The 27,997-nt window shown below is 50.4% G+C and overlaps 1 protein-coding gene across 4 annotated transcripts in view; it reads right to left on the reverse strand.

The window, feature by feature from the left end:
* The window catches only part of ROBO3 (roundabout guidance receptor 3), a 354,186-nt gene that overhangs the window by 20,309 nt on the left and 305,880 nt on the right, over window positions 1-27,997 (reverse strand). For all 4 annotated transcript variants that reach the window (XM_083163562.1, XM_083163561.1, XM_083163563.1 and 1 more), the window contains 5 exons: window positions 20,531-20,655; window positions 18,965-19,136; window positions 14,698-14,903; window positions 3,208-3,289; window positions 2,285-2,453 (listed from right to left, as the gene is read on the reverse strand). In XM_083163562.1, coding sequence (XP_083019688.1) covers window positions 2,285-2,453; window positions 3,208-3,289; window positions 14,698-14,903; window positions 18,965-19,136; window positions 20,531-20,655 — 754 coding nt within the window. The remainder of the gene's footprint in view (window positions 1-2,284; window positions 2,454-3,207; window positions 3,290-14,697; window positions 14,904-18,964; window positions 19,137-20,530; window positions 20,656-27,997) is intronic.

Genomic DNA, 27,997 nt, shown 5'->3' on the forward strand with positions numbered 1-27,997 from the left:
CAGAGTCCTTAGCATGAGGAGGGGCGGAGCCTGCGGGGTTCTACGGCCGGCCCAGAGTCCTCAGCATGAGGAGGAGCGGAGCCTGCGGGGTTCTAAGGCCGGCCCAGAGTCCTCAGCATGAGGAGGAGCGGAGTCTGCGGGGTTCTACGGCCGGCCCAGAGTCCTCAGCATGAGGAGGAGCGGAGCCTGCGGGGTTCTACGGCCGGCCCAGATTCCTCAGCATGAGGAGGAGCGGAGCCTACGGGGTTCTACGCCCGGCCCAGATTCCTCAGCATGAGGAGGAGCGGAGCCTGCGTGGTTCTACGCCCGGCCCAGAGTCCTCAGCATGAGGAGGAGCGGAGCCTGCGGGGTTCTACGCTCAGCCCAGAGTCCTCAGCATGAGGAGGAGCGGAGCCTGTGGGGTTCTACGCCCAGCCCAGAGTCCTCAGCATGAGGAGGAGCGGAGCCTGCGGTATTCTACGGCCAGCCCAGAGTCCTCAGCATGAGGAGCGGAGCCTGCGGGGTTCTACGCCCGGCCCAGAGTCCTCAGCATGAGGAGGAGCGGAGCCTGCGGGGTTCTACGCCCAGCCCAGAGTCCTCAGCATGAGGAGGAGCGGAGCCTGCGGGATTCTACGGCCGGCCCAGAGTCCTCAGCATGAGGAGGAGCGGAGCCTGCGGGGTTCTACGCCCAGGCCAGAGTCCTCAGCATGAGGAGGAGCGGAGCCTGCGGGATTCTACAGCCAGCCCAGAGTCCTCAGCATGAGGAGCGGAGCCTGCGGGGTTCTACGCCCAGCCCAGAGTCCTCAGCATGAGGAGGAGCGGAGCCTGCGGGGTTCTACGCCCAGCCCAGAGTCCTCAGCATGAGGAGGAGCGGAGCCTGCGGGATTCTACGGCCGGCCCAGAGTCCTCAGCATGAGGAGGTGCGGAGCCTGCGGGGTTCTACTCCCGGCCCAGAGTCCTCAGCATGAGGAGGAGCGGAGCCTGCGTGGTTCTACGCCCGGCCCAGAGTCCTCAGCATGAGGAGGAGCGGAGCCTGCGTGGTTCTATGCCCAGCCCAGAGTCCTCAGCATGAGGAGGAGCGGAGCCTGCAGGGTTCTACGCCCGGCCCAGAGTCATCAGCATGAGAAGGAGCGGAGCCTGCAGGGTTCTATTCCCGGCCCAGAGTCCTCAGCATGAGGAGGAGCAGAACTGTACAGTTGTGGTATTCATGGTCGTAGTGTTTAGGTTGACACCCAAATGATCGACATAGTCAAAAGGTCCACACAAGCAAAAGGTGAAAGTAAAAAAAATAATAATAATAATTCCCAAAAATGTACGTTGACCCATGTGTCGACCAGATACACAATGTGCCTCCTTCCTGCCATCCATAAGACACAGCATGTCGGCGGTCAGTACAGTAAAATGTAAATAAATAAAATAATCCCCCCAGTGCGCACAAGCCCACACCATTAGTCCGTGTGTTGTACATATTGTCCCATCGTTGCGCAGTGTGTGATTTATGTGCTTATTACACTCTCCCTTCCCACAGTCCTGTGGGCATCGCGGTGGGAGCCCGGTGAGTTTCCCCGCAGCCCCCCACATCCTGATTTATGGTATATTTTCCCTCCTCCATGTTGCTGACTAATCTGTTCCCCACCTGCGCTCACCATAAATCGCAGGGAGAACAAAGCAGATGCTCGCAGCCAGCCCTATATGGAGGACGCCGCAACAATATGGTTTATAGGAAAATGTTTTTGGAATGCGCTGACCCAGCCCCGGGGCAGAGTCCAGGCCCCAAAGAGCGCGGTTACGTTATATGGCAGAAATGTCGCTCATTAGAACAGCGGACTTCTGCGCAGAACCTCATTGGATGACAATACAGCACAACTCGTTTTATCTTCTTATCGGTTTGTTTCCCCGGAATGATAGAATAACAGACATATGTCACGCGCTGGGGGGATGCAGTTAAGATCCCGGCGGTCGGGATCCCGGCGTTCAGAATCCCGACGCCGGAATCCCGACCGCCGAAATGCCGACACTTTCTCCCTCCTGGGGTGTCCACGACACCCCTGGAGGGAGAATAAATTAGTGTGCCGAGCGTAGCGAGGCACCGGGCCCGCTGCGTGGCGAGCGCAGCGAGCCCGCAAGGGGGGGCGATCCACGTCCCCCCCTTTTCGGCATTTCGGCTGTCGGGATTCCGGCGTCGGGATTCTGAACGCCGGGATCCCGACCGCCGGGATTCAATACTGAATCCGCGCTGGGAACATGCTCCCTAGATATAGCTGTATATAGCGGCCATGATGCCTCTGTCTGGTCGGGGCCTTACCTGAATGCCTCAATGATGTACGATAAAACGGGCGTGCTCCCAGCCTGCGGGCTTGGCTGCCACAACAGGGTCACACTGTTCTTGGTGACATCGGTGACCAGAGGTTTGGAAGGGGAGCCAGGGACCAGGCTGGGCTCAGACGGCTGCACGTTTATCAGAGAACCCTTTTCTTAAAAAGAAAAAACAACAATCTTGAAATGATGGGGTAGAGATGTAGAAAAGTCAGCGGAGGGTAACGCCACTCAAACACGATGGTTCCCCATTAGAATCCATCATACAACTTACTGCAAACATTTCTGATCGCTGAAATCGGAATACTGACGAAATACTGAATTAAAAACACAGAAATACATTGTTGCTGATAATTGACGAATTCTTAAGGACTGACCCTCCTGAGCAACAGCTGTAACTATGGAAACAAACTGGTCCTGCATTGTCTGTTACCATGGCTGCAGCGTGTCAGATGCCAGCAGCTGTATGTTTCAGTGTTTAATCAGGCAATTTCAGGCAGAACTCCTATGTATGTCTGACAGGAGCTATTCCAGAAAATATTGGCAAACTACATAATGATTTCAAATTTGGCGAAGATCACATTTTAGGGACAGGCAATTAGAAAGTCATTGTGTTTTGGGTCCGTTGTGGCTGGGCAGTCACTAGATCCATTTGCGGGCAATCGGGAGGGCAGCAAGCCTGCGTGGGCGCACGTTAGGCCAAATAATAGGAATACACATAGATGTGGGGCAATATAACAGTGCTGTAAGGACCAGGAAATCCTTCCGCCCTCACTAGACGTCGCACCCTTACAGCACCATTGTGGCTGCAGCCTAATCTTCCGAAACAAACCCTGTGCACGGATTCACTCATTATCTAGTGTAGTGTTAGTGTCCCCGGCCCCTGGGACACCCAATGTGGACTGCAGTTACCTTGTACCGCTAGGTAGCCGCTCCAGGTTGTCTCTCCGGTAGAACTTATGGCAACGCAGGCGTAGACTCCGGAATCTGCCACCTGCAACAGAACAGCCGTTATACAAGTGCTGAGTCTTACCGTACCATTTGTACAACACATTTCTTTTTGTACTTATAATTGTGGACATAAGTCAGCAACCCACACACTGTGATATGGTCCACAGAGACACAGGTTCTGCTCACGGTGCAATGAGATCGGATAACCATCATGTGGCACACGGACAGACAATCCTGCTCCTCGCTGCCCCCCCCCCCCCTCCCCGTGGCACATCTCGCCCAGGCCGCAGTGCTGCAATGATGCCATTAGCCGCACAGGGACACAGGAGTTGCATTAACCTTCTGGCTCTGACACAACAACGGAACAGAGAGAACGATGTCGCTCCCGGCTGAATTCCTGCATCAATTTTTAAGTAAATATTTAGCTCGTGTCTTGTAAGTAATTCATGAGCCGCCTGCATTCCGCCCTGTAGAAAGAACCCTGGTAGGGCGCCGCCACCCTGCCGCACTGTATAATACCGGCCTGGTGTCTGTGGCTCTCGTACGTCACCGACATGTTGTGATGGCACACAGGCCTAGAAATCACACAGGTAGCACCGGCAGATGGAACATTTCATTATGCACAGAGCCGCGCAGAGGTCGCCCACAGCTGGGCCTTGTGCCCGCTCATTGCCGGATGCTGGAACTCCCCGTTGCAGAGCGCCCTGGCACACGATAAATGCGAGACTTAAACATAAATAACATTGAAGGGACGCTAAGCTCTGTGTTTTATAGCCCTCTATATTCCGCCCACTAGATAAACACGGTGGTACGGGAAGGGGATTCGTGCGCCATCAATCAGCGATTACAGCTTCATTCTGAGATTGTTATTAGTATTCTTTATTAATATGGCGCCACAGGGGTTCTGCAGCGCCAGAGTACAGAAACAGAGGAGATTACTGCTAAACAGTGACGGATATTACAGGACAAGGACATGGATTACATTTGTCTCGCCCAATTAGCTGTGGTCAGTTACTGCAGCTTATACATTCAGCTGGGACTATTCAATTAGCCCTGATATGTGGCACTTATCGGGGATTACGCTTCAGGCACCTAAATGCATAGAAAACATGGGATCGGGAACATTTTCGAAGGTGCTTTTTCGGGCAATAAAAACAGCCGGTAATTGGATAGGACAGAATTCGGGTTTTTATCAGCCGAAAAAAGTTTGCATCTAATTGGATACCAGCTATAGCGCCTCATTCAGGTTGGATCGGGAAACTGCGCACGTGCAGAATGGGTCCTGCAAATGCCTCTGCCTGCATTGAAAGGGAGGGACGGGGGCTGCTGGTTTTCGGGAAGACAGAGATGCGTTATTCCCATTTCCCGTGCATGACAAGGTACTGCGTCTGCAATGCAGTTTTACTTGGCCTCGCAAGGCCCCCTGCACCTAGAAGCATGCTTACAGTCAGGCTGATTCGCAGATAAACATCTCCAACAACTACGAAATCAGTCACGTAAAGTAGAACGCCAATGGCGTAATCTCGTAGTATGACTGATTTCCTCACATAAAAGACTAGTAACCACTCCTACTACAATCTACCCTACCCCACAAGCTCGTCATCCTTGACTCTGACCTGTCCTTTCTTCCCCACATTCAATCTGTCTCCAAATCATGTTACATGCATCTAAAAAACATCCAAAATACGACCCTATCTCACACAAGACACTGCCAAATCTCTTATCCATGCACTCATTATATCCCGCATTGATTATTGCAATAGTCTCCTAACTGGTCTTCTCAAGAACAGACTCTCACCACTGCAATCCATTCTAAATGCTGCTGCTAGGCTGATCTTCCTGACAAGACGCTCATCGTCTGCTGATCCGCTCTGCCAGTCCCTCCATTGGTTGCCTGTATCTTACCGTATTCAATATAAAACACTTCTACTCGCATATAAAGCTATTAACCATACTGCACCAGCATATATCTCTGCACTTATCTCACAATATCTCCCATCTCGACCACTCCGCACTGCACAGGATCTGCGTCTCTCTTCTGCACGGATCACTTGCTCCCATTCACTATTACAGGACTTTCATCGGGCTGCTCCCATCCTATGGAATGCCCTTCCACGCACAGTAAGACTCTCCACTAGCCTCCAGACTTTCAAGCGTTCCCTGAAAACTCACCTCTTCCGGCAAGCCTATCATATTTATATACCACACATAACCCTCTGAGGCACTTATGTATTATACTAGGTGATTCATCGCGCCCTACGGGCGCTCTTCACACCGACGTAAGGGGCTACGCCCCTTAATTTGTGCAGCTTCTGCCAGTGGGTGAGGGTCCAGCGTGGCAGCACAGAAATACAGGAGTCAGTGTCTCCTCCGACTGGGTGGGAGTTAGGGTGTATGAGAGCAGGAGGCTGGGCGGTAAAGCATGATAGGGGAATGTGGGCAACACAAGGTGAGCGGGTCTCCACTGGCGGAAGTTACGGGGCAGGAGAACAGGAGGCAGGGCAGTGTCCTCCCACATTGATGGCAAAAGTATTCAACATCGGCCATAAACCATCGATTATTTGAAAATCATTGATGGTCGATGGGCATCCCTAGAACTGGAGGAGGGTGGGGGACAGTATGCAGCTCCCGGCAGTGGGTGAGCGTCTCCTCCCACTGGGAGGGAGTGAGCGTGCATGAGAGCAGGAGGCTGTATAATAGTGGTATGTGGGCAAGACATTGATAAAAGTTGTGGCGCTGGTGCAGAGGGCAGTGGGGAAACCTGCAGTGCGGCAGCCAGGGCCGGATTTCCCACCTAGGGGCGGTACCTGCTTGTGGTGGTACAGAATCCCCCATTGTCACGGGGGTACGTGAAATGCGGGAGCGGGGGCCACGGTGGTCCGCTGGGGGGTGGAATTGCCGGAAGGGGGTCTGCAAATTGCGGGAGGGGTGGTGGTGTGTGGGGATCCGCGGTTAGCGGGAGGGGGGGGTCCGCAAATCGTGGGCGGGGGCGAGGGGGGGCTTGAATCGTGGGAAGGGGGGTCCGCAAATTGCGGGAGGGGGGTTGTCGGGGTTAGTGAATTGCGGGAGGGGGGGTTGCGGAGGTCCGTGAATTGCGGGAGGGGCGCGTGGGGTGCCGTGAGTCAAGGGGGGGTGGTGCGGGGGTCCGTGAATCACGGGAGGGGTCATGAATCGCAGGAGGGGGGGGGGGGGGTCGTGGGGGGGCTGCGAATCGCAGGAGGGGGGGTGTGGGGGGTTGCCGTGAATTGCATGAGGGGGGCGTGAATCAAGGGAGGGTGGGCGCAGGGGGGTGGTGCGGGGGTCCGTGAATCGCGGGAGGGGGCATGAATCGCGGGAGGGGGGGTCGTGGGGGGTTCCGAATCGCAGGAAGGGGGGTATGGGGGGTGCCGTGAATTGCGTGAGGGGGGCATGAATCGCGGGAGGGGGGGTCCCCGAATGTGTGAATTACGGGGCGGTCGCAAATCGCGAGAGGTGCCGAGGGGGCCCGCAAATCGCGGGAGGGGGGCGCTACGGGGGGTTTCGTGAATCGCGGGAGGGGGGGTCGTGGGGGGTTGCGAATCGCAGGAAGGGGGGTGTGGGGGGTGCCGTGAATTGCGTGAGGGGGGCATGAATCGCGGGAGGTGGGGTCCCCGAATGTGTGAATTAGGGGGCGGTCGCAAATCGCGAGAAGTGCCGAGGGGGCCCGCAAATCGCGGGAGGGGGGCGCTACGGGGGGTTCCGTGAATCGCGGGAGGGGGCGGCGCGAATTGCGGGAGGGGGGTCGCAAATCACAGAAGGGGGGGGGGGGTGCCGTGAATCGCGGGAGGGGGGGTCGTGGGGGGCCCTTTTAATACCGGGAGGGGGGGTCGCAGGGGTCCCGCGAATCGCGGGAGGGGAGGATGCAGGGGTCCTGCGAATCGCGGGAGGGGGCTCGTGGGAGGGGTCGCTGGGGTCCCGCGATTTTCGGGAGGGTCGCGGGGGTCCCGCGTTTCGCGGGAGGGGGTGGTCGCGGAGGTCCAGCGAATCGCGGGAGGGGGTGGTCGGGTCTGGGACGGATATTAGACAGCACTTACATCGACAGCCATTACATCGACACCATTAGTTCGACAGCTCAATAGGTCGACATGGTTTTAGGTCGACATACCATTAGGTCGACATGTCATTATGTCGACAGCTCATTAGGTCGACAGCTCATTAGGTCGACAGCTCATTAGGTCGAAAAGGTTTTAGGTCGACACTGCCATTAGGTCGACAGAGTCTATGTCGACAGTCAAAAGGTCGACATGGGTTTTTTCACTGTTTTTTTTGCCGAAATGTCGACACAGTCGACATGGACACAGTTTGAAGTGTACCGCAGCCGCTCGCTATGCTTCGGGCACGGGCCTTGCTGCGCTCGGCACACTATTTTATTCTCCCACCACGCCCTAGTGGATAGTAGGGCATGAAATACCGCCTGTCGGCACATGTCGGCTCAATTAACAGTGAAAAAACCCATGTCGACCTTTTGACTGTCGACATAGACACTGTCGACCTAATGGCAGTGCCGACCTAAAAACATGTCGACCTAATGAGCTGTCGACCTAATGAGCTGTCGACATAATGACATGTCGACCTAATGGTATGTCGACCTAAAACCATGTCGACCTATTGAGCTGTCGAACTAATGGTGTCGATATAATGGCTGTCGATGTAAGTGCTGTCTAACAATAGTCCGGATACCGGGGTGGTCGCGGGGGTCCCGCGAATCGCGGGAGGGGGGTCACGGGGGTCCCGCGAATCGCGGGAGGGGGGGTTCGCGGGGGTCCCGCGAATCACGGGAGGGGGGGTCGCGAGGTTCCCGAGACTCGCGGGAGGGGAGGTGTGGGGTCCCGCGAATGGCGGGAGGGGGGGTCACGGGGGTTCCGCAAATCGCGGGAGGGGGGGTCGCGGGGGTTCCGCGAATCGCGGGAGGGGGGTCGCGGGGGTCCCGCGAATCGCGGGAGGGGGTCGCGGGGGTCCCGCGAATCGCGGGAGGGGGGTCGCGGGGGTCCCGCGATTCGCGGGAGGGGGGGGGGCGCGGGGGTCCCGCGATTCGCGGGAGGGGGCGCGGGGGGTCCCGCGATTCGCGGGAGGGGGCGCGGGGGGTCCCACGAATCGCGGGAGGGGGGTCGCGGGGGGGTCCCGCAAATCGCGGGAGGGGGGGGTCGCGGGGGGTCCCGCCAATCGCGGGAGGGGGGTCGCGGGGGTCCTGGCAGAGGGTAGGGATGTGCAGGAGTAATGGTGGATGGTGGCTGTGGAGTAATGGTGGATGGTGGGCGTGTACTGTAGCCCTGGCTGGGCGGGGGGAGGTGATGTCAAGGGGGTGGAACGTCAGACACATGAAAGTGAAACTGTTCTACACAGGAACGTTCTCCACAGGGGTTGAGTGACAGATCTGGCTAAATATATAAGAGATAGCTTCCCTTCTGGGGGATGCAGTTATAATCATGGCGTTCAAAATCCTGACGCCGGAATCCCGACAGTTTCTCCCTCTGTGGGTGTCCACGACACCCATAGAGGGAGAATAAATGAGTGTGCTGAATGTAGCGAGGCACCGGGCCCGCTGCTTGTCGGGATTTTGAACGCCGGGATTCCGACCGCCGGGATTTTGTATCAAACCCCCTTCTAGACCTACAAGCTATGCTATTACTGGTGCCTGTCCTTGTGTTTCCCTCCTATGTCCCTATAGATTGTAAGCTTGTAGCAGGGCCCTCCTACCTCCAAGTCTGTCTGTTGTTACCCAGTTTGTTTTATCACTGTCTACTATTGTAAAGCGCAACGGAATCTGCTGTGCTATATAAGACACTGTCACGGAATCTGCTGCGCTATATAAGACGCTGTAACGGAATCTGCTGCGCTATATAAGACACTGTAACGGAATCTGCTGCGCTATATAAGACGCTGTAACGGAATCTGCTGCGCTATATAAGACGCTGTAACGGAATCTGCTGCGCTATATAAGACGCTGTAACAGAATCTGCTGCGCTATATAAGACGCTGTAACGGAATCTGCTGCGCTATATAAGACGCTGTAACGGAATCTGCTGCGCTATATAAGACGCTGTAATGGAATCTGCTCCGCTATATAAGACACTGTAACGGAATCTGTTGCGCTATATAAGACACTATCGGAATCTGCTGCGCTATATAAGACGCTGTAACGGAATCTGCTGCGCTATATAAGACGCTGTAACGGAATCTGCTGCGCTATATAAGACGCTGTAACGGAATCTGCTGCGCTATATAAGACACTAACGGAATCTGCTGCACTATATAAGACACTGTAACAGAATATGCTGCGCTATATAAGACGCTGTAACGGAATCTGTTGCGCTATATAAGACACTAACGGAATCTGCTGCACTATATAAGACACTGTAACAGAATATGCTGCGCTATATAAGACGCTGTAACGGAATCTGCTGCGCTATATAAGACGCTGTAACGGAATCTGCTGCGCTATATAAGACGCTGTAACGGAATCTGCTGCGCTATATAAGACACTAACGGAATCTGCTGCACTATATAAGACACTGTAACAGAATATGCTGCGCTATATAAGACACTGTAACGGAATCTGCTGCGCTATATAAGACACTGTAACGGAACCTGCTGCGCTATATAAGACGCTGTAACGGAATCTGCTGCGCTATATAAGACGCTGTAACGGAATCTGCTGCGCTATATAAGACGCTGTAACGGAATCTGTTGCGCTTTATAAGACGCTGTAACGGAATCTGCTGCGCTATATCAGACGCTGTAACGGAATCTGCTGCGCTATATCAGACGCTGTAACGGAATCTGTTGCGCTATATAACACACTATCGGAATCTATATAAGACGCTGTAAATAATAAATAAATAAAACTACAGAGCTGGGAAGAAGATGAACATCTCCAACAACTACAGAGCTGTTCCCAGGGAAGGTGCAGTGGCTGTACCCTGGAGGAGTCCAGACCAGCACGCTTGGTTCCACCTCTCTTACCGCAGCCCTCAGACGGATCAGGTACGCATACCTGTCTCAGGAACAATACGCAAAGCAAACAGCTCGCGTTCTCCCCGGCCTGACATAAAACGCTCAGTCCCCCCAGCTGCTGTTTGAACAGAAGCTTTTGATGAACACAAAAAGGTTCTTGTACAGATGAGTCAGACATCAAACAGGTCTGTAACATGACAGCGTGTTTGTAATTCAAGGCCGGTCAGGAAGGTGCTCGGGGATCACATGTGAAAGGTCCAGTTATAATTGGCATATTTACTAAGCAAACACTGACGAGCAACTACACATGTACAGATATGAGAACACAAAGAGGGGGGGGTCATAGACCGCTGTCAGGTGGATCTGTACCTAGGAGGTAGTATATAGATAAGATCTGAGATGTGTGTGTGTGTATGTATGTGTATGTATGTGTATGTGTGTGTATGTGTGTGTGTGTGTATGTGTGTGTATGTATGTGTGTGTATATATATATATATATATATATATATAAACGGCTTTTGAGCTCCGGCACTCCTGCGGTCCGCCCCCCTTGGGGGTAACGTGCTCCTGTGCCTTCCACTGGGCCGCAGCCCCACCATACAGCAAAACGGAAGAAATGAGGCGGCACTTGGAGACTGGTACAGGTGGTATAAACGTGTATTTACACAAACATGAGCATGCTCATGTTTGTATATATATATTTATATATATATATATATATATATATATATATATATATATATATATATATATATATACATATATATATATAATGTATGTTAAATAGTTGGATGATCCGGCACTCCGGACAAAATGAAGCGATCCCAGGGTGCCTTCCAGCAATATATATATATATATGTGTATGTATATATAGATAGGTACTGGGCAGAACAGACAGATGGGTATTCCGCACACAATGGGACTATATTTCAGGCTCGGCTCTCTGCGTTTCCTTTTAGAAAAACGAAAATGAATTTTTAATTCTCCACCGCAATCCCCGTCCTATCTGCCTGTAAAATATTTAGCAGTTTCTCATCAGATCAGGAACAGCTACAGTGAAATCATTTGCAAGCCCGGATTAAATATGTATGGTCCGTGTCTGCTCTACACAGCGTTACAGGGCAGCCAGAGTTCAGCGTCTCGCAGCTGGGGGGGTGCTGGGCCCGCGGACCCCCCCACAATGATGAATAAATAACTCAGTCACTTCACATTCCTGTGTACTGTGCATCATGCCCAGTGCCAGGCGCACATCGCTCAGCATCGCTCCCAGGCACCGATGTGCTGGGGCCACCATGACGCATTGCACACACCCTATAGTGCAGGGACCGGGATCATGTGCCTGATGCAGCTACAGGGGGAAGTAACCAGCGGCTCACAGCTCTCGGTACGGAGAGAATATTATTTATTACCAGTTATTATATAGCGCACACATATTCCACAGCGCTGCACAGAGATCATTATTACCAGTTATTATATAGCGCACACATATTCCACAGCGCTGTACAGAGATCATTATTACCAGTTATTATATAGCGCACATAGGTACTCTTTACTTATCACGGCGCCCATCGCGGGCATTGAATGCACTAAAAAATCGGGTGCGACGCGACCGACGCGATGCCCGCGATTTCCCATAGGGAACAATGTTAAATGTCTCAATTGACCCGATTTTCCTGTTCAATGCCTCAATTGACCCGATTTTTCCATAGGAAACAATGTTAAATGGCCCACAGAGGCCAAATAGGCACCCTGAAGTGTGAAATGGCCCCCACAATTGTTAACGCCACCCCACGATCAACGTGAACCCAAAGCGTGGCGAGCGCAGCGAGCCCGCGAGGGGTGGCTGTACGCGTCCTACGACCTTTTCATACCCCCACTATCCACGTCGGCGTGGAGTTGAGAATAGAAAGTGTGGCAAGCGCAGCGAGCCCCGCGAGGGGACGCGGATACCTGTGAAGCCCGCGAAGGGACGCGTTTACCTGTGAAGGTATCCGCGTCCGCTCGCCACGCTTCGGGCTCGGTGGCTCGCCACACTATTCTATTCTCAACTCCACGCCGACGTGGATAGTGGGGGTATGAAAAGGTCGTAGGACGCGTACCGCTGCGCTCGCCACGCTACGGGTTGAAGTTGATCGTGGGGTGGCGTTAACAATTGTGGGGGCCATTTCACACTTCAGGGTGGCTATTTGCCCTCTGTGGGCCATTTAACATTGTTTTCTATGGAAAAATCGGGTCAATTGAGGCATTGAACATGAAAATCGGGTCAATTGAGACATTTAACATTGTTCCCTATGGGAAATCGCGGGCATCGCGTCGGTCGCGTCGCACCCGATTTTTAGTGCATTCAATGCCCGCGATGCCCACGATCAAAATCGTGGGCGCCGTGCTAGGTAAAGAGTACCCACACATATTCCACAGCGCTGTACAGAGACTATTATTACCAGTTATTATATAGCGCACACATATTCCGCAGTGCTGTACAGAGAATATTATTACCAGTTATTATATAGCGCACACATATTCCGCAGCGCTGTACAGAGAATATTATTACCAGTTATTATATAGCGCACACATATTCCGCAGCGCTGTACAGAGACTATTATTACCAGTTATTATGTAGCGCACACATATTCCGGAGTGCTGTACAGAGAATATTATTACCAGTTATTATATAGCGCGCACATATTCCGCAGCGCTGTACAGAGAATATTATGACCAGTTATTATATAGCGCACACATATTCTGCAGCGCTGTACAGAGACTATTATTACCAGTTATTATATAGCGCACACATATTCCACAGCGCTGTACAGAGACTATTATTACCAGTTATTTATATAGCGCACACATATTCCGCAGCGCTGTACAGAGACTATTATTACCAGTTATTATATAGCGCACACATATTCCGCAGCGCTGTACAGAGAATATTATTACCAGTTATTTATATAGCGCACACATATTCCGCAGCGCTGCACAGAGAATATTATTACCAGTTATTATATAGCGCACACATATTCCACGGCGCTGTACAGAGACTATTATTACCAGTTATTATATAGCGCACACATATTCTGCAGCGCTGTACTATTATTACCAGTTATTATATAGCGCACACATATTCCACAGCGCTGTACAGAGACTATTATTACCAGTTATTTATATAGCGCACACATATTCCGCAGCGCTGCACAGAGAATATTATTACCAGTTATTATATAGCGCACACATATTCCACAGTGCTGTACAGAGACTATTATTACCAGTTATTATATAGCGCACACATATTCCGCAGCGCTGTACAGAGACTATTATTACCAGTTATTATATAGCGCACACATATTCCGCAGCGCTGTACAGAGAATATTATTACCAGTTATTATATAGCGTACACATATTCCGCAGCGCTGTACAGAGAATATTATTACCAGTTATTATATAGCGCACACATATTCCACAGCGCTGTACAGAGACTATTATTACCAGTTATTATATAGCGCACACATATTCCACAGCGCTGTACAGAGATTATTATTACCAGTTATTATATAGCGCACACATATTCCGCAGCGCTGTACAGAGAATCTTATTACCAGTTATTATATAGCGCACACATATTCCGCAGCGCTGTACAGAGTCTATTATTACCAGTTATTATATAGCGCACACATATTCCGCAGCGCTGTACAGAGACTATTATTACCAGTTATTATATAGCGCACACATATTCCGCAGCGCTGTACAGGGAACATCTGATCATTCACATCTGTCCCTGCACCAGTGGAGCTTACACTCTATATTCACAGAGTACCCAGAGGAAACCCAAGCAAGCACATGAAGAACATACAAACTCCACACAGTTATTAAACACAACACAGTTGGTGCAGTGGTGCAGGCATCAGACTTCCAGACCTGACCGTATGTGCGTGCATCTATCAGCGATTCCAACGCAAAGTGCAACTATGTATCCATCTCAGAGCCACCGCACTTCCTGCTCTACAGCCGATGGCGCCATTCTCATATACAGAGCAATTACGGCAAAACTTCAGTCCTCTATTTATCAATACACTCATCATCATCACTAATGCAAATCACTGCTAACGAGCAGTTACATCTTATTTCCCTATCATTCATACCATTAATATTTAAATAAGCAGATGAACGTTCACATCTAATCACGCAGGTCGTTAAGTGATACTGGGATGAGCATTTATAATTGCTCGGTAATTTCCGTGTCATCCAGATAGATGGGTCCTTGGGTAATGCTGACCATGCACCGCCCACATCCAGGATCCCTATTTGCTTCCCCAACATACGGGACCGCGATGGAATCCCCTCGGGGACCACAGAGCGGTCACCATGACAACCCTGCCCGGTAACTATACGTCTTATATTCTGATACATTGATTTATTCTGTTTGTGGCCCTGAATGGTTTCACGCCAACATAGAAGCATAAGAGAGGACCCCTGGGAACTGACCTGTAGATGGGTGATTTGTAGAGTTCCGTTGTCCAGTACGCTCACCCTAGGGTCACTACCACCGACCCTCTGCCCGTCTTTCAGCCAATGTGTGCTTGGCAGCGGGTTCCCGGACACATGGCATTGCATCTGTACCACCGAGTCCGCCGCCAGCGTCTGATTGGAGGGTCCCCTGCGGATGATCGGAGGAACGCGATCGGATGTCGCTGGAGATACATAAAAGCGTTGGATAAGTTAGAAAAAGCAGAACATTCCATTCCAGGTTTTCCCCAGGAAAAAAGCATATTATTATTAAACCCTGTACAGAGACACTGGCTATGGTACCGTCATTCCCTGTGCTGCCCCCCTTATTCTGCAGCATGCCGCTAACCGCCGTGGAGAAAATAATTCCAAATAAACCATACGCGGAAAAACGAGGATCATCAGCAGTCTCTCGTTAACCAGAGATCAATTTCTAATTTAGCCATTGATTAATATGGAGACAGCCTTGGCTAAATTAACATGGTTCGCTCAGCAAAATAACAGGAGACACGGAGAGATCAATGATTAATTAACGATCTGTTATATTACAACACGCGGTCGCAGCTTCCCCAGCAATAACTATTAATGGTGTTGGTTTAACAAACTGTCCGTGAAGCCGTCCTCATCCGCAGCCGAACAGAGACCCTCATCCATCAGCATTTCCTCCGCAACTTAATAAAATCATCTTGGGAGAGGAATAATTAATTAAGCACTTCACCCGGCTCGTCTGGGACTACAAAGCCAGCGAGCGGCAAAGTACTTTCCTATTTGCTTGAAGTTGAAAATGAAAAAAAGATATTCACTGATTAGGAGGCAACGCAGAATGACTCGGTGTGAATGCGATCATTGTCACAGCTCCGAATCCGGCCACCCAAGCGGGAGTAACAGCACGCAGCTTATGTAACCCGCCAGTGGTTCTCCTCTGCGCCAGAAATGGGCCCCGCACAGGAAACCGCCATAGTACCGCATCCGCTCATCTGGTAATACGGGGGCAGGTAGTGCCACCAGGTGCTATATGTACCACACAGGATTATTATTTCCTTCTATGCGCCTTCTTGCCACTTTTACTAGGCACAGCACATTACGGTTCTGGCCTGTGCCCACGTACACCAGAGATACAGCTCAGACACCATGCTGCCTACACGCCTGTAACCCCAGACACTATGCTGATGATATAAAGACGCGGCTGGAAAGCACAGAAAGAAGCCAGAAGGCGATGTGATTAGTGATAGACATTTACCAGCTGAACAGGGAAATCCCATTGAATCAGCTCCTTTATCGGGATTGCTCCAGAATGGAAACGAGCAACACTGGCAAGATACAGTATATTTTGGGCTGGCATCGGACACATTTTTTGCTGCACTGCAGACAGTATCGGTTTCTCGCGTGCAGATAAAAGGTTTCCCCACTGGTTAATAATAATAATTATTGCTATTGATTCTACACCGGAATTCCAAGTTTGGACAATGCCGTCGGTGGACGCGGGAAGTCTCCGCTTACCGATGTCAGACAGTATCGCTCGAGGGTTGGGGATTGCTCGGCTGCCGCAGCAAGCTTCCAGGTATTAGGGATTTCCCTGCTTGTGTACAGATGGTATAATCAAGCTGACTGAGAGACTGTGCTAAAACATGGCTATCCCTAAGATGTGGACTGTCAGGGTGCCTGGAGTTGAGGAAGCACTCGGCCATGCAGTGCATGTTGCACATAACTCTCCTCGGAGAACTCTTACAGGCAGCCAGAAGCACAGTCAGCGTAAAGCAATCCCGAAAGACATTATATCCCCACAAACTATTCAGCAATTTAGTAAATAGCAAAGTTTCTCTGAGCAGAAAGAAAATCAGAAGCACTTGATGGTGATGGGGCTGTAAATTACACCTGTGGCTTGTACCCTGCCATTCTGTACACTCCTGAGTCTGCCGTGCGTCTGGGCAATTGCTTTGTAATCACGGAGCTACATTCCGTATTACCGCCCACCCGGCGCCAGGCCCACAGCGGATCAATACCTCTGACTGGGACTATTGCTGCGAGGCTTATACGGACACCAAGAGATGCTGCACAATAATTGGCTTATTGAGTGGACACCGTCTGAAGAGGCAGCAGATTGCCAAATTGACATAAAAGAAAAATACTTATTTGTTTTTCTGTACACAAGACGTAGAGTTACATTGTGGGACTGACAAGGTTACACAGCAGCGAGCTGGGGATCTGCGTATGGCCAGAAGGTAACATGTACAGATCAGCTTCATTACAACTGTTCCGCTCCTTTGCTTTGTTTGTTCTTGCAGTCAAACAGTGGAATCCAGGAACAACGCCGGATTCCTGCACCAGATAATGCAGCAGAGCCTTCAGCAAGGACCAGGATCCGATGTGCGGCCTTGTGCGAGACTTAAGGGGTCAATCCCATTCCGTGCTGATGTTCCTGAGATAGAGATGGTGGGTACGTGACAATGGGCCAGATGTATTAAGCCTGGTGAAGAGATAAAGTGGAAAGAGATAACGCTCCAGCCAATCAGCTCCCAAGTGTCATATTTTAAACACAGCTGATTGGCTGGTGCGTTAGCTCCTTCCACTTTATCTCTAGTTTATGACTTCACCAGACTAATACATCTGGCCCAATGTGAGGAGTGAGTGAGCAACCACGATCCAGGATGATGTCCAGACAGCCTTGAAGAACCGAGGAGATGGTGGTGTTGAAGAGTCAGGGAGGGGAAGAGAACAAGAAGAATGGCCACAATAGGATGGGGACATATTAGATGTGTGGAGGGACAACTAGATGATGTGAGGGATATCCAGAAATACTAGGACAAATCCATGGCCTTCATTAATGGTCCGCTGCTTGCTTGGAGCCGGGAGCTGCAGGGCTGGGCTAGGAGAAATGGTGGGATGGAGAGGACCAGGTACAAATCAGTACACAAGGAAAGGTTCCATCCCAGGATGATCTAGGCCAAAGCCACAGTTTAACGTAACAGGCATAGGCTAAGGTCCAGGACACAATGGATAGAGCCTCCAGGTAAGGGAGCCCAACGGGAGGGATGAGCCCAGAAAGTGAACAACCAAACTTAAAAGACACCTAGGCCGGAATGCAATATGTAGTGCGATGGATCGGGGAACAAAGCCATACCTGGCTAAAGCGTCATGTGATTGGACAGATCCATTTCACCAAACATATATGACAATTAATGACATAATAGGCCCCCTCAGATTGGTCATAAAAACCCACTTTGGGGAATGCTCCACCCATCATCAGTAGATTCTGGCCAAAACTCCGCCCATCCCCACTAGATTCTGCCCAAAGCTCCGCCCATCGTTATTAGACTCTGCCCAAAGCTCCGCCCATCCCCACTAGATTCTGCTCAAAACTCCACCCATCCCCACTAGAGTCTGCTCAAAGCTCCGCCCATCCCCACTAGAGTCTGCTCAAAGCTCCGCCCATCCCCACTAGATTCTGCCCAAAGCCCCGCCCATCGCCACTAGATTCTGCCCAAAGCTCCGCCCATCATCATAAGACTCTGCCCAGAGCTCCGTCCATCGTTATTAGACTCTGCCCAAAGCTCCGCCCATCCCCACTAGATTCTGCTCTAAGCTCCACCCATCCCCACTAGATTCTGGCTTAAACTCCACCCATCCCCACTAGATTCTGCCCAAAGCTCCGCCCATCCCCACTAGATTCTGCTCAAAGCTCCACCCATCCCCACTAGATTCTGACCAAAGCTCCGCCCATCCCCACTAGATACTGGCCCTTTTAAAGTCCATGTTTCAGGACAGTCCCACTTAAACCAGGACAGGGTGGTGTTTGCAACCCTGGGATGATCTCCACCAAGTGACCGTCCTGACCCTGGCGCTCTCCATCTCTAGTGCCACCTACACCCTGAAGGAGCCGATCACAGCACAGGATTAGCTGCCCCCACGGGGAAGTCACAGGGCTAAATATACTAAAGCTTCTTAAAAGTGAAAAGAGGTGACGTTGCCCATAGCAACCAATCAGATTCTGTCTGTGATTGGTTTCTATGGGCAACATCACCTCTTTTAATTTTTAGAAACTTTAGTACATTTACCTCACAGTATGTTTATTTACGAAGATGGGGCGTTACCCATAGCAACCAAACAGAATCTACTTATTTAATTAGCACCTTCTAGAAGATAATAGATAGTATCCGATTAGTTGCCCATAGCAACATCCCATCTTAGTAAATAAATGCCAGTGTCTCAGACAGACAACCCCCTATATATAATGTACATGTCCTACCATCCTCCACTTCCAGCAGAGCCTTCGCCAGGATGCTCCCGGCCACGCTGATCGCCTGGCACATGTAGTACCCCGAGTCCCCCGTCTGCACATCGATTATCGTCAGCTCCCCGCTGGGAGACACGGAGAAGCGCCCCACAGTCTGGGGGGGCTGGCTGGGGAACAGCAGGATCTGCAAACAGACAATAAGTTACAGAGAGACCCAGACACGGCAGAGTACTGCCCAGAGAACGTGGAGCCGTGCAGCCCCCCACCCCATCCATTTATAGAGCATGAGGTCAAGAGCATCAGTCATAGACCCCCTCCCACACAACAAAAGGCAGCAAACACTATTTACTGACATGGCCCTGTGTGTTCATTAAGGTGACGCAGGCCCCCGGGTCACCCGTCTATGTGTGCTCCAGGCCTGGGTACACAACCCAGCGTTTACTCTGCTGAGTTCTGGTTATTTACTCTGTAGTATGCGGCAGTGAGAGGTGAACGCCAGGCCGCAGCCGCCACCAGTTTGTGTGTCTCCCGCTCTGTTTATTTGTTCTGGTAATGGGAAACCTCAGTATTTGTATTCTAGTCGGCCATGTGAAAGGTGATTGGAAACGTGGGCCGGGAACCTTCTGAGCAGCAGCAATATACCAGGTTCTGTCAGTCCACCACAAATAATATATTACAGACAGATGCTTTCTCCCAATAGAAGAATGAATGTAGAAGGCGTTCTGGGCACATTCTGTTCTCACTGGGGCTAATGTCTCATGCACCGGTAACTAGCCCAGTGGCCGCCTCACCTTCACCAGTCAGCGGAGGAGAGTGGCTCACGTTTCTGGGTGGTTAGTCTGTGACCTGACCGAAACACAACCTACACTCAGCTCGCTGGCTGACCCACACTCATGTCAGTAGGTTGCCAGTGGATATCATAAGGGTCCACAGGATTTTTATGGAGTGGGGTATTTCAGTGGTGTCACTATTTAGCGAACCTGGGCCACTGCCGTAATGGCAGAGATTTCTCCCGGTTGCTGCATTGGAGAAGGTGATCCCCCGTTGCTCTGGCAAAACAAGTTTATCACTGCTTCATAAATAGCGCCTTAAGTCTGGACTCCAGCCACTCACCCCCCATCGCTGTTCCTGTGCACTGGGAACTACTATCACTATACAATAGGACACTGGCAGTACATGCCTGAAATTGCATTATGCCAGAAATGTCCTCTTGAAAACCATGAAATGTACGGTCCCTGCCAAATGGCTGCGGGATTGTGGAGAACGGACTCCTCTTAGCAACAACTGTGCCGTTTATAGGTTATTTCAGTGGTTGCTAAAGAGGAGGAGGTAACAGTCCATCGAGTACAACAGCAGACACATTTCTGTTTCAACAGGCGATTTCAGGCAGTTTTCAGTAACAAACTTATTTTAGGACGATGTTAATCAGGCGTCATGAGAAATGAACTTCTATTAGTTTCATTTGGACCAGAACGATCCAGTGATACTCTGCATTTACAACTGGCAGAAAGTGGTCCTGATGGTCAGACTGTGTGAGCGATGGTAAGATATAACAAGTGCCACGCAATGCCAACTTACCTGACTGCCCTCTTTCTGCCAGAACACAGCGGGCGGTGGGTTCCCTTTGGTCTCACACTGAAATGTCACGGTGCGTCCCTGGACTACAATCTGGTCTCGAGGTCGGGTCACCAGCTGGGGTGGGACTGGAATTGAATGAAATCATAAGAAGACAGCACCAGACGTGAACCAGTCGTCTATAAATGGAAGCCATGCCACCCGTCATCAGGAGGTTCATACCCCGACATGTCACCAATAACAGTTTTGAGTAATGCAGAAGAAATTGGCTGCGGTACCCCAGCAAAACACTCAATACACAGATTCATTATACATATAGGAACGGATTCAGCTGTGTTAGCAAAGCTAAATAGCCAACGGGGAAAACCATGCTGTGCTGCAGGTGAGGCAGATGTAACATGTGCAGAGAGATTTAGGTGGGTTATAATGTTTCTGTGCAGGGTGAACAGTGGCTGCTGTAGCTTTCAGCTGCAATTTAGATTTCGGTTTGGACACCCCCCACCCAAATCTAAAGCCCCACACACACTAAGCCATATTACAAGCAATATTCCTCATTCTGGCTCTTCTGAGCGATATAGTTTGCAATATCGATTAGTGGGATATATTCTAGATGACAGATTACAGTGTTACACATGGGTATATTGTCCCTGGCACAGGAACCTTAGTAAATATGACACTGAATTACCGGCTCTGGTTTACAAGGACCCGCTTATCTGCCGCACACCCCCCCCCCCCCCCCCCCCCCGCATTACGCTGAAGGGCTCCCCGAAGGTCCGTGTTTAAATGGGGTATTTGAAATATTCCTAAAAGCGTTCTGGCTTCACACTGCGTGCGGGAGACGTCCCAATAAACCAGGACATTTGTACATTTATTGCATTTTCCCTCTAGGTCACAGACATAAAATGGCCGTAAAGATATTAGGACAGGCTTCATGTCATGTACAAGGGGATGAGAGCTCAGAGGAGACCTAATTCCTGATAAACCTGCACTCCGCTTCAAAGAGCTCCATGGGACAGTAATAAGTCCACTCGGATAATCGTATTCTCCTATCCAGCCACAGACTCTTCCCCACTTCAAACAAGGCAGCGGGCATGAAAGGGACCGGAGACGTGAGATCAGGGCCCCCATCTCTCCGCTGATAAGAGCCCGGAAATTGCCTGCTTATTAGCTGTCCTGCTGCAATATGACAGAGGGCCTGGTATTAGCGCCATCTGTCCGGGCTTACAATGGAAGTATTAATATCAGCCTTTGTGTAGTAGTAGTGTGTTTGGGCGTTGTGTGATTGTTGTACAGTAACTTTGTGCGATAAGCTGCGTATTATGGAGATAACCTGCGGGGCGTGACTGAAGGATGAAAGGGTGTAGCTAAGAGGAGGAGCCACCAGCAGCCGTGGCACTGCAGTCAGTACTTTCCGTGGCATGGTCACATTAGTGCCACTGCTGGGAGGAGATTGCCTAGACCACCAAATTGGTAGAGGCAGGTCCAGCTTTGACAACCTTATGTTGCATGTCCCGCTTTCTGAAGCAGGTGTCAAGGCCCCGCCCACTCATACACAGGGGTGGGGCACTGACACCCACTCAGCCTTCCTGAACATGCTGTGGGTTACGCAGTAACAGGAATGCAATGTGGCCTGGATGCAGATGACGGCACACAGAGTAAAGTCCTGCTTTCCATACTGACTGTCATTATCTCTCTAAGGAAGATGCCGGTCTCTCCGCCTCGCACTTGTCAGGCTGCTGATTACACGGGATCTGCGCCAGCACAATGAAAACCTATTCTCAGACTACGCTCGGTAACTGTGTCAGATCTACAGTCACATTCACTTCACTAGGAGCTGCCATGATGAGGACTATGGATGGGACGCTGCTGTGCTGAGCCTATGGGAGCAAGGAATACCCTAAGCTATAGCATACAGGACACTCTGCGGTCACCTGGCTATAACATACAGGACACTCTGGTCACCTGGCTATAACATACAGGACACTCTGCGGTCACCTGGCTAAAGCATACAGGACACTCTGCGGTCACCTGGCTATAACATACAGGACACTCTGGTCACCTGGCTATAACATACAGGACACTCTGCGGTCACCTGGCTATAGCATACAGGACACTGATCACCTGGCTATAACATACAGGACACTCTGCGGTCACCTGGCTATAACATACAGGACACTGATCACCTGGCTATAACATACAGGACACTCTGCGGTCACCTGGCTATAACATACAGGACACTGATCACCTGGCTATAACATACAGGACACTCTGCGGTCACCTGGCTATAACATACAGGACACTGATCACCTGGCTATAACATACAGGACACTCTGCGGTCACCTGGCTATAACATACAGGACACTCTGCGGTCACCTGGCTATAACATACAGGACACTCTGCAGTCACCTGGCTATAACATACAGGACACTGATCACCTGGCTATAACATACAGGACACTGATCACCTGGCTATAACATACAGGACACTCTGCGGTCACCTGGCTATAACATACAGGACACTGATCACCTGGCTATAACATACAGGACACTGATCACCTGGCTATAACATACAGGACACTCTGGTCACCTGGCTATAACATACAGGACACTGGTCACCTGGCTATAACATACAGGACACTGATCACCTGGCTATAACATACAGGACACTCTGGTCACCTGGCTATAACATACAGGACACTCTGGTCACCTGGCTATAACATACAGGACACTCTGCGGTCACCTGGCTATAACATACAGGACACTGGTCACCTGGCTATAACATACAGGACACTCTGCGGTCACCTGGCTATAACATACAGGACACTCTGCGGTCACCTGGCTATAACATACAGGACACTCTGGTCACCTGGCTATAACATACAGGACACTCTGGTCACCTGGCTATAACATACAGGACACTCTGCGGTCACCTGGCTATAACATACAGGACACTCTGGTCACCTGGCTATAACATACAGGACACTCTGCGGTCACCTGGCTATAACATACAGGACACTCTGGTCACCTGGCTATAACATACAGGACACTCTGCGGTCACCTGGCTATAGCATACAGGACACTCTGGTCACCTGGCTATAACATACAGGACACTCTGGTCACCTGGCTATAACATACAGGACACTGATCACCTGGCTATAACATACAGGACACTCTGGTCACCTGGCTATAACATACAGGACACTCTGGTCACCTGGCTATAACATACAGGACACTCTGCGGTCACCTGGCTATAACATACAGGACACTGGTCACCTGGCTATAACATACAGGACACTCTGCGGTCACCTGGCTATAACATACAGGACACTGATCACCTGGCTATAACATACAGGACACTCTGTGGTCACCTGGCTATAACATACAGGACACTGATCACCTGGCTATAACATACAGGACACTGATCACCTGGCTATAACATACAGGACACTGATCACCTGGCTATAACATACAGGACACTGATCACCTGGCTATAACATACAGGACACTGATCACCTGGCTATAACATACAGGACACTGGTCACCTGGCTATAACATACAGGACACTCTGCAGTCACCTGGCTATAACATACAGGACACTGATCACCTGGCTATAACATACAGGACACTGATCACCTGGCTATAACATACAGGACACTGGTCACCTGACTATAACATACAGGACACTGATCACCTGGCTATAACATACAGGACACTGATCACCTGGCTATAACATACAGGACACTGATCACCTGGCTATAACATACAGGACACTCTGGTCACCTGGCTATAACATACAGGACACTGGTCACCTGGCTATAACATACAGGACACTCTGCGGTCACCTGGCTATAACATACAGGACACTCTGCAGTCACCTGGCTATAGCATACAGGACACTCTGGTCACCTGGCTATAACATACAGGACACTGGTCACCTGGCTATAACATACAGGACACTCTGCGGTCACCTGGCTATAACATACAGGACACTGATCACCTGGCTATAACATACCGGACACTGATCACCTGGCTATAACATACAGGACACTGATCACCTGGCTATAACATACAGGACACTCTGGTCACCTGGCTATAACATACAGGACACTCTGCGGTCACCTGGCTATAGCATACAGGACACTGATCACCTGGCTATAACATACAGGACACTCTGCGGTCACCTGGCTATAACATACAGGACACTGATCACCTGGCTATAACATACAGGACACTCTGCGGTCACCTGGCTATAACATACAGGACACTGATCACCTGGCTATAACATACAGGACACTCTGCGGTCACCTGGCTATAACATACAGGACACTCTGCGGTCACCTGGCTATAACATACAGGACACTCTGCAGTCACCTGGCTATAACATACAGGACACTGATCACCTGGCTATAACATACAGGACACTGATCACCTGGCTATAACATACAGGACACTGATCACCTGGCTATAACATACAGGACACTCTGGTCACCTGGCTATAACATACAGGACACTCTGGTCACCTGGCTATAACATACAGGACACTGATCACCTGGCTATAACATACAGGACACTCTGGTCACCTGGCTATAACATACAGGACACTCTGGTCACCTGGCTATAACATACAGGACACTCTGCGGTCACCTGGCTATAACATACAGGACACTCTGGTCACCTGGCTATAACATACAGGACACTCTGCGGTCACCTGGCTATAACATACAGGACACTCTGGTCACCTGGCTATAACATACAGGACACTCTGCGGTCACCTGGCTATAACATACAGGACACTCTGGTCACCTGGCTATAACATACAGGACACTCTGCGGTCACCTGGCTATAACATACAGGACACTCTGCGGTCACCTGGCTATAGCATACAGGACACTCTGGTCACCTGGCTATAACATACAGGACACTGATCACCTGGCTATAACATACAGGACACTCTGCGGTCACCTGGCTATAACATACAGGACACTCTGCAGTCACCTGGCTATAACATACAGGACACTGGTCACCTGGCTATAACATACAGGACACTCTGCGGTCACCTGGCTATAACATACAGGACACTGATCACCTGGCTATAACATACAGGACACTGATCACCTGGCTATAACATACAGGACACTCTGGTCACCTGGCTATAACATACAGGACACTCTGCGGTCACCTGGCTATAGCATACAGGACACTGATCACCTGGCTATAACATACAGGACACTCTGCGGTCACCTGGCTATAACATACAGGACACTGATCACCTGGCTATAACATACAGGACACTCTGCGGTCACCTGGCTATAACATACAGGACACTGATCACCTGGCTATAACATACAGGACACTCTGCGGTCACCTGGCTATAACATACAGGACACTGATCACCTGGCTATAACATACAGGACACTCTGCGGTCACCTGGCTATAACATACAGGACACTCTGCGGTCACCTGGCTATAACATACAGGACACTCTGCAGTCACCTGGCTATAACATACAGGACACTGATCACCTGGCTATAACATACAGGACACTGATCACCTGGCTATAACATACAGGACACTCTGCGGTCACCTGGCTATAACATACAGGACACTGATCACCTGGCTATAACATACAGGACACTGATCACCTGGCTATAACATACAGGACACTCTGGTCACCTGGCTATAACATACAGGACACTGATCACCTGGCTATAACATACAGGACACTCTGGTCACCTGGCTATAACATACAGGACACTCTGGTCACCTGGCTATAACATACAGGACACTCTGCGGTCACCTGGCTATAACATACAGGACACTCTGCGGTCACCTGGCTATAACATACAGGACACTCTGCAGTCACCTGGCTATAACATACAGGACACTGATCACCTGGCTATAACATACAGGACACTGATCACCTGGCTATAACATACAGGACACTCTGCGGTCACCTGGCTATAACATACAGGACACTGATCACCTGGCTATAACATACAGGACACTGATCACCTGGCTATAACATACAGGACACTCTGGTCACCTGGCTATAACATACAGGACACTGATCACCTGGCTATAACATACAGGACACTCTGGTCACCTGGCTATAACATACAGGACACTCTGGTCACCTGGCTATAACATACAGGACACTCTGCGGTCACCTGGCTATAACATACAGGACACTCTGGTCACCTGGCTATAACATACAGGACACTGGTCACCTGGCTATAACATACAGGACACTCTGCGGTCACCTGGCTATAACATACAGGACACTCTGCGGTCACCTGGCTATAACATACAGGACACTGATCACCTGGCTATAACATACAGGACACTGATCACCTGGCTATAACATACAGGACACTGATCACCTGGCTATAACATACAGGACACTGATCACCTGGCTATAACATACAGGACACTGATCACCTGGCTATAACATACAGGACACTGGTCACCTGGCTATAACATACAGGACACTCTGCAGTCACCTGGCTATAACATACAGGACACTGATCACCTGGCTATAACATACAGGACACTGATCACCTGGCTATAACATACAGGACACTCTGCGGTCACCTGGCTATAACATACAGGACACTCTGCGGTCACCTGGCTATAACATACAGGACACTCTGCGGTCACCTGGCTATAACATACAGGACACTCTGGTCACCTGGCTATAACATACAGGACACTGGTCACCTGGCTATAACATACAGGACACTCTGCGGTCACCTGGCTATAACATACAGGACACTCTGCAGTCACCTGGCTATAACATACAGGACACTGATCACCTGGCTATAACATACAGGACACTGATCACCTGGCTATAACATACAGGACACTGATCACCTGGCTATAACATACAGGACACTGATCACCTGGCTATAACATACAGGACACTGATCACCTGGCTATAACATACAGGACACTGGTCACCTGGCTATAACATACAGGACACTCTGCAGTCACCTGGCTATAACATACAGGACACTGATCACCTGGCTATAACATACAGGACACTGATCACCTGGCTATAACATACAGGACACTGGTCACCTGGCTATAACATACAGGACACTCTGCAGTCACCTGGCTATAACATACAGGACACTCTGCGGTCACCTGGCTATAACATACAGGACACTGATCACCTGGCTATAACATACAGGACACTCTGCAGTCACCTGGCTATAACATACAGGACACTCTGCGGTCACCTGGCTATAACATACAGGACACTGATCACCTGGCTATAACATACAGGACACTGATCACCTGGCTATAACATACAGGACACTGATCACCTGGCTATAACATACAGGACACTGGTCACCTGGCTATAACATACAGGACACTGATCACCTGGCTATAACATACAGGACACTGATCACCTGGCTATAACATACAGGACACTCTGGTCACCTGGCTATAACATACAGGACACTCTGGT

Source organism: Crinia signifera, chromosome 19 (assembly GCF_055691185.1).
Source record: "Crinia signifera chromosome 19, ASM5569118v1, whole genome shotgun sequence".
NCBI classification, from domain to species: domain Eukaryota; kingdom Metazoa; phylum Chordata; class Amphibia; order Anura; family Myobatrachidae; genus Crinia; species Crinia signifera.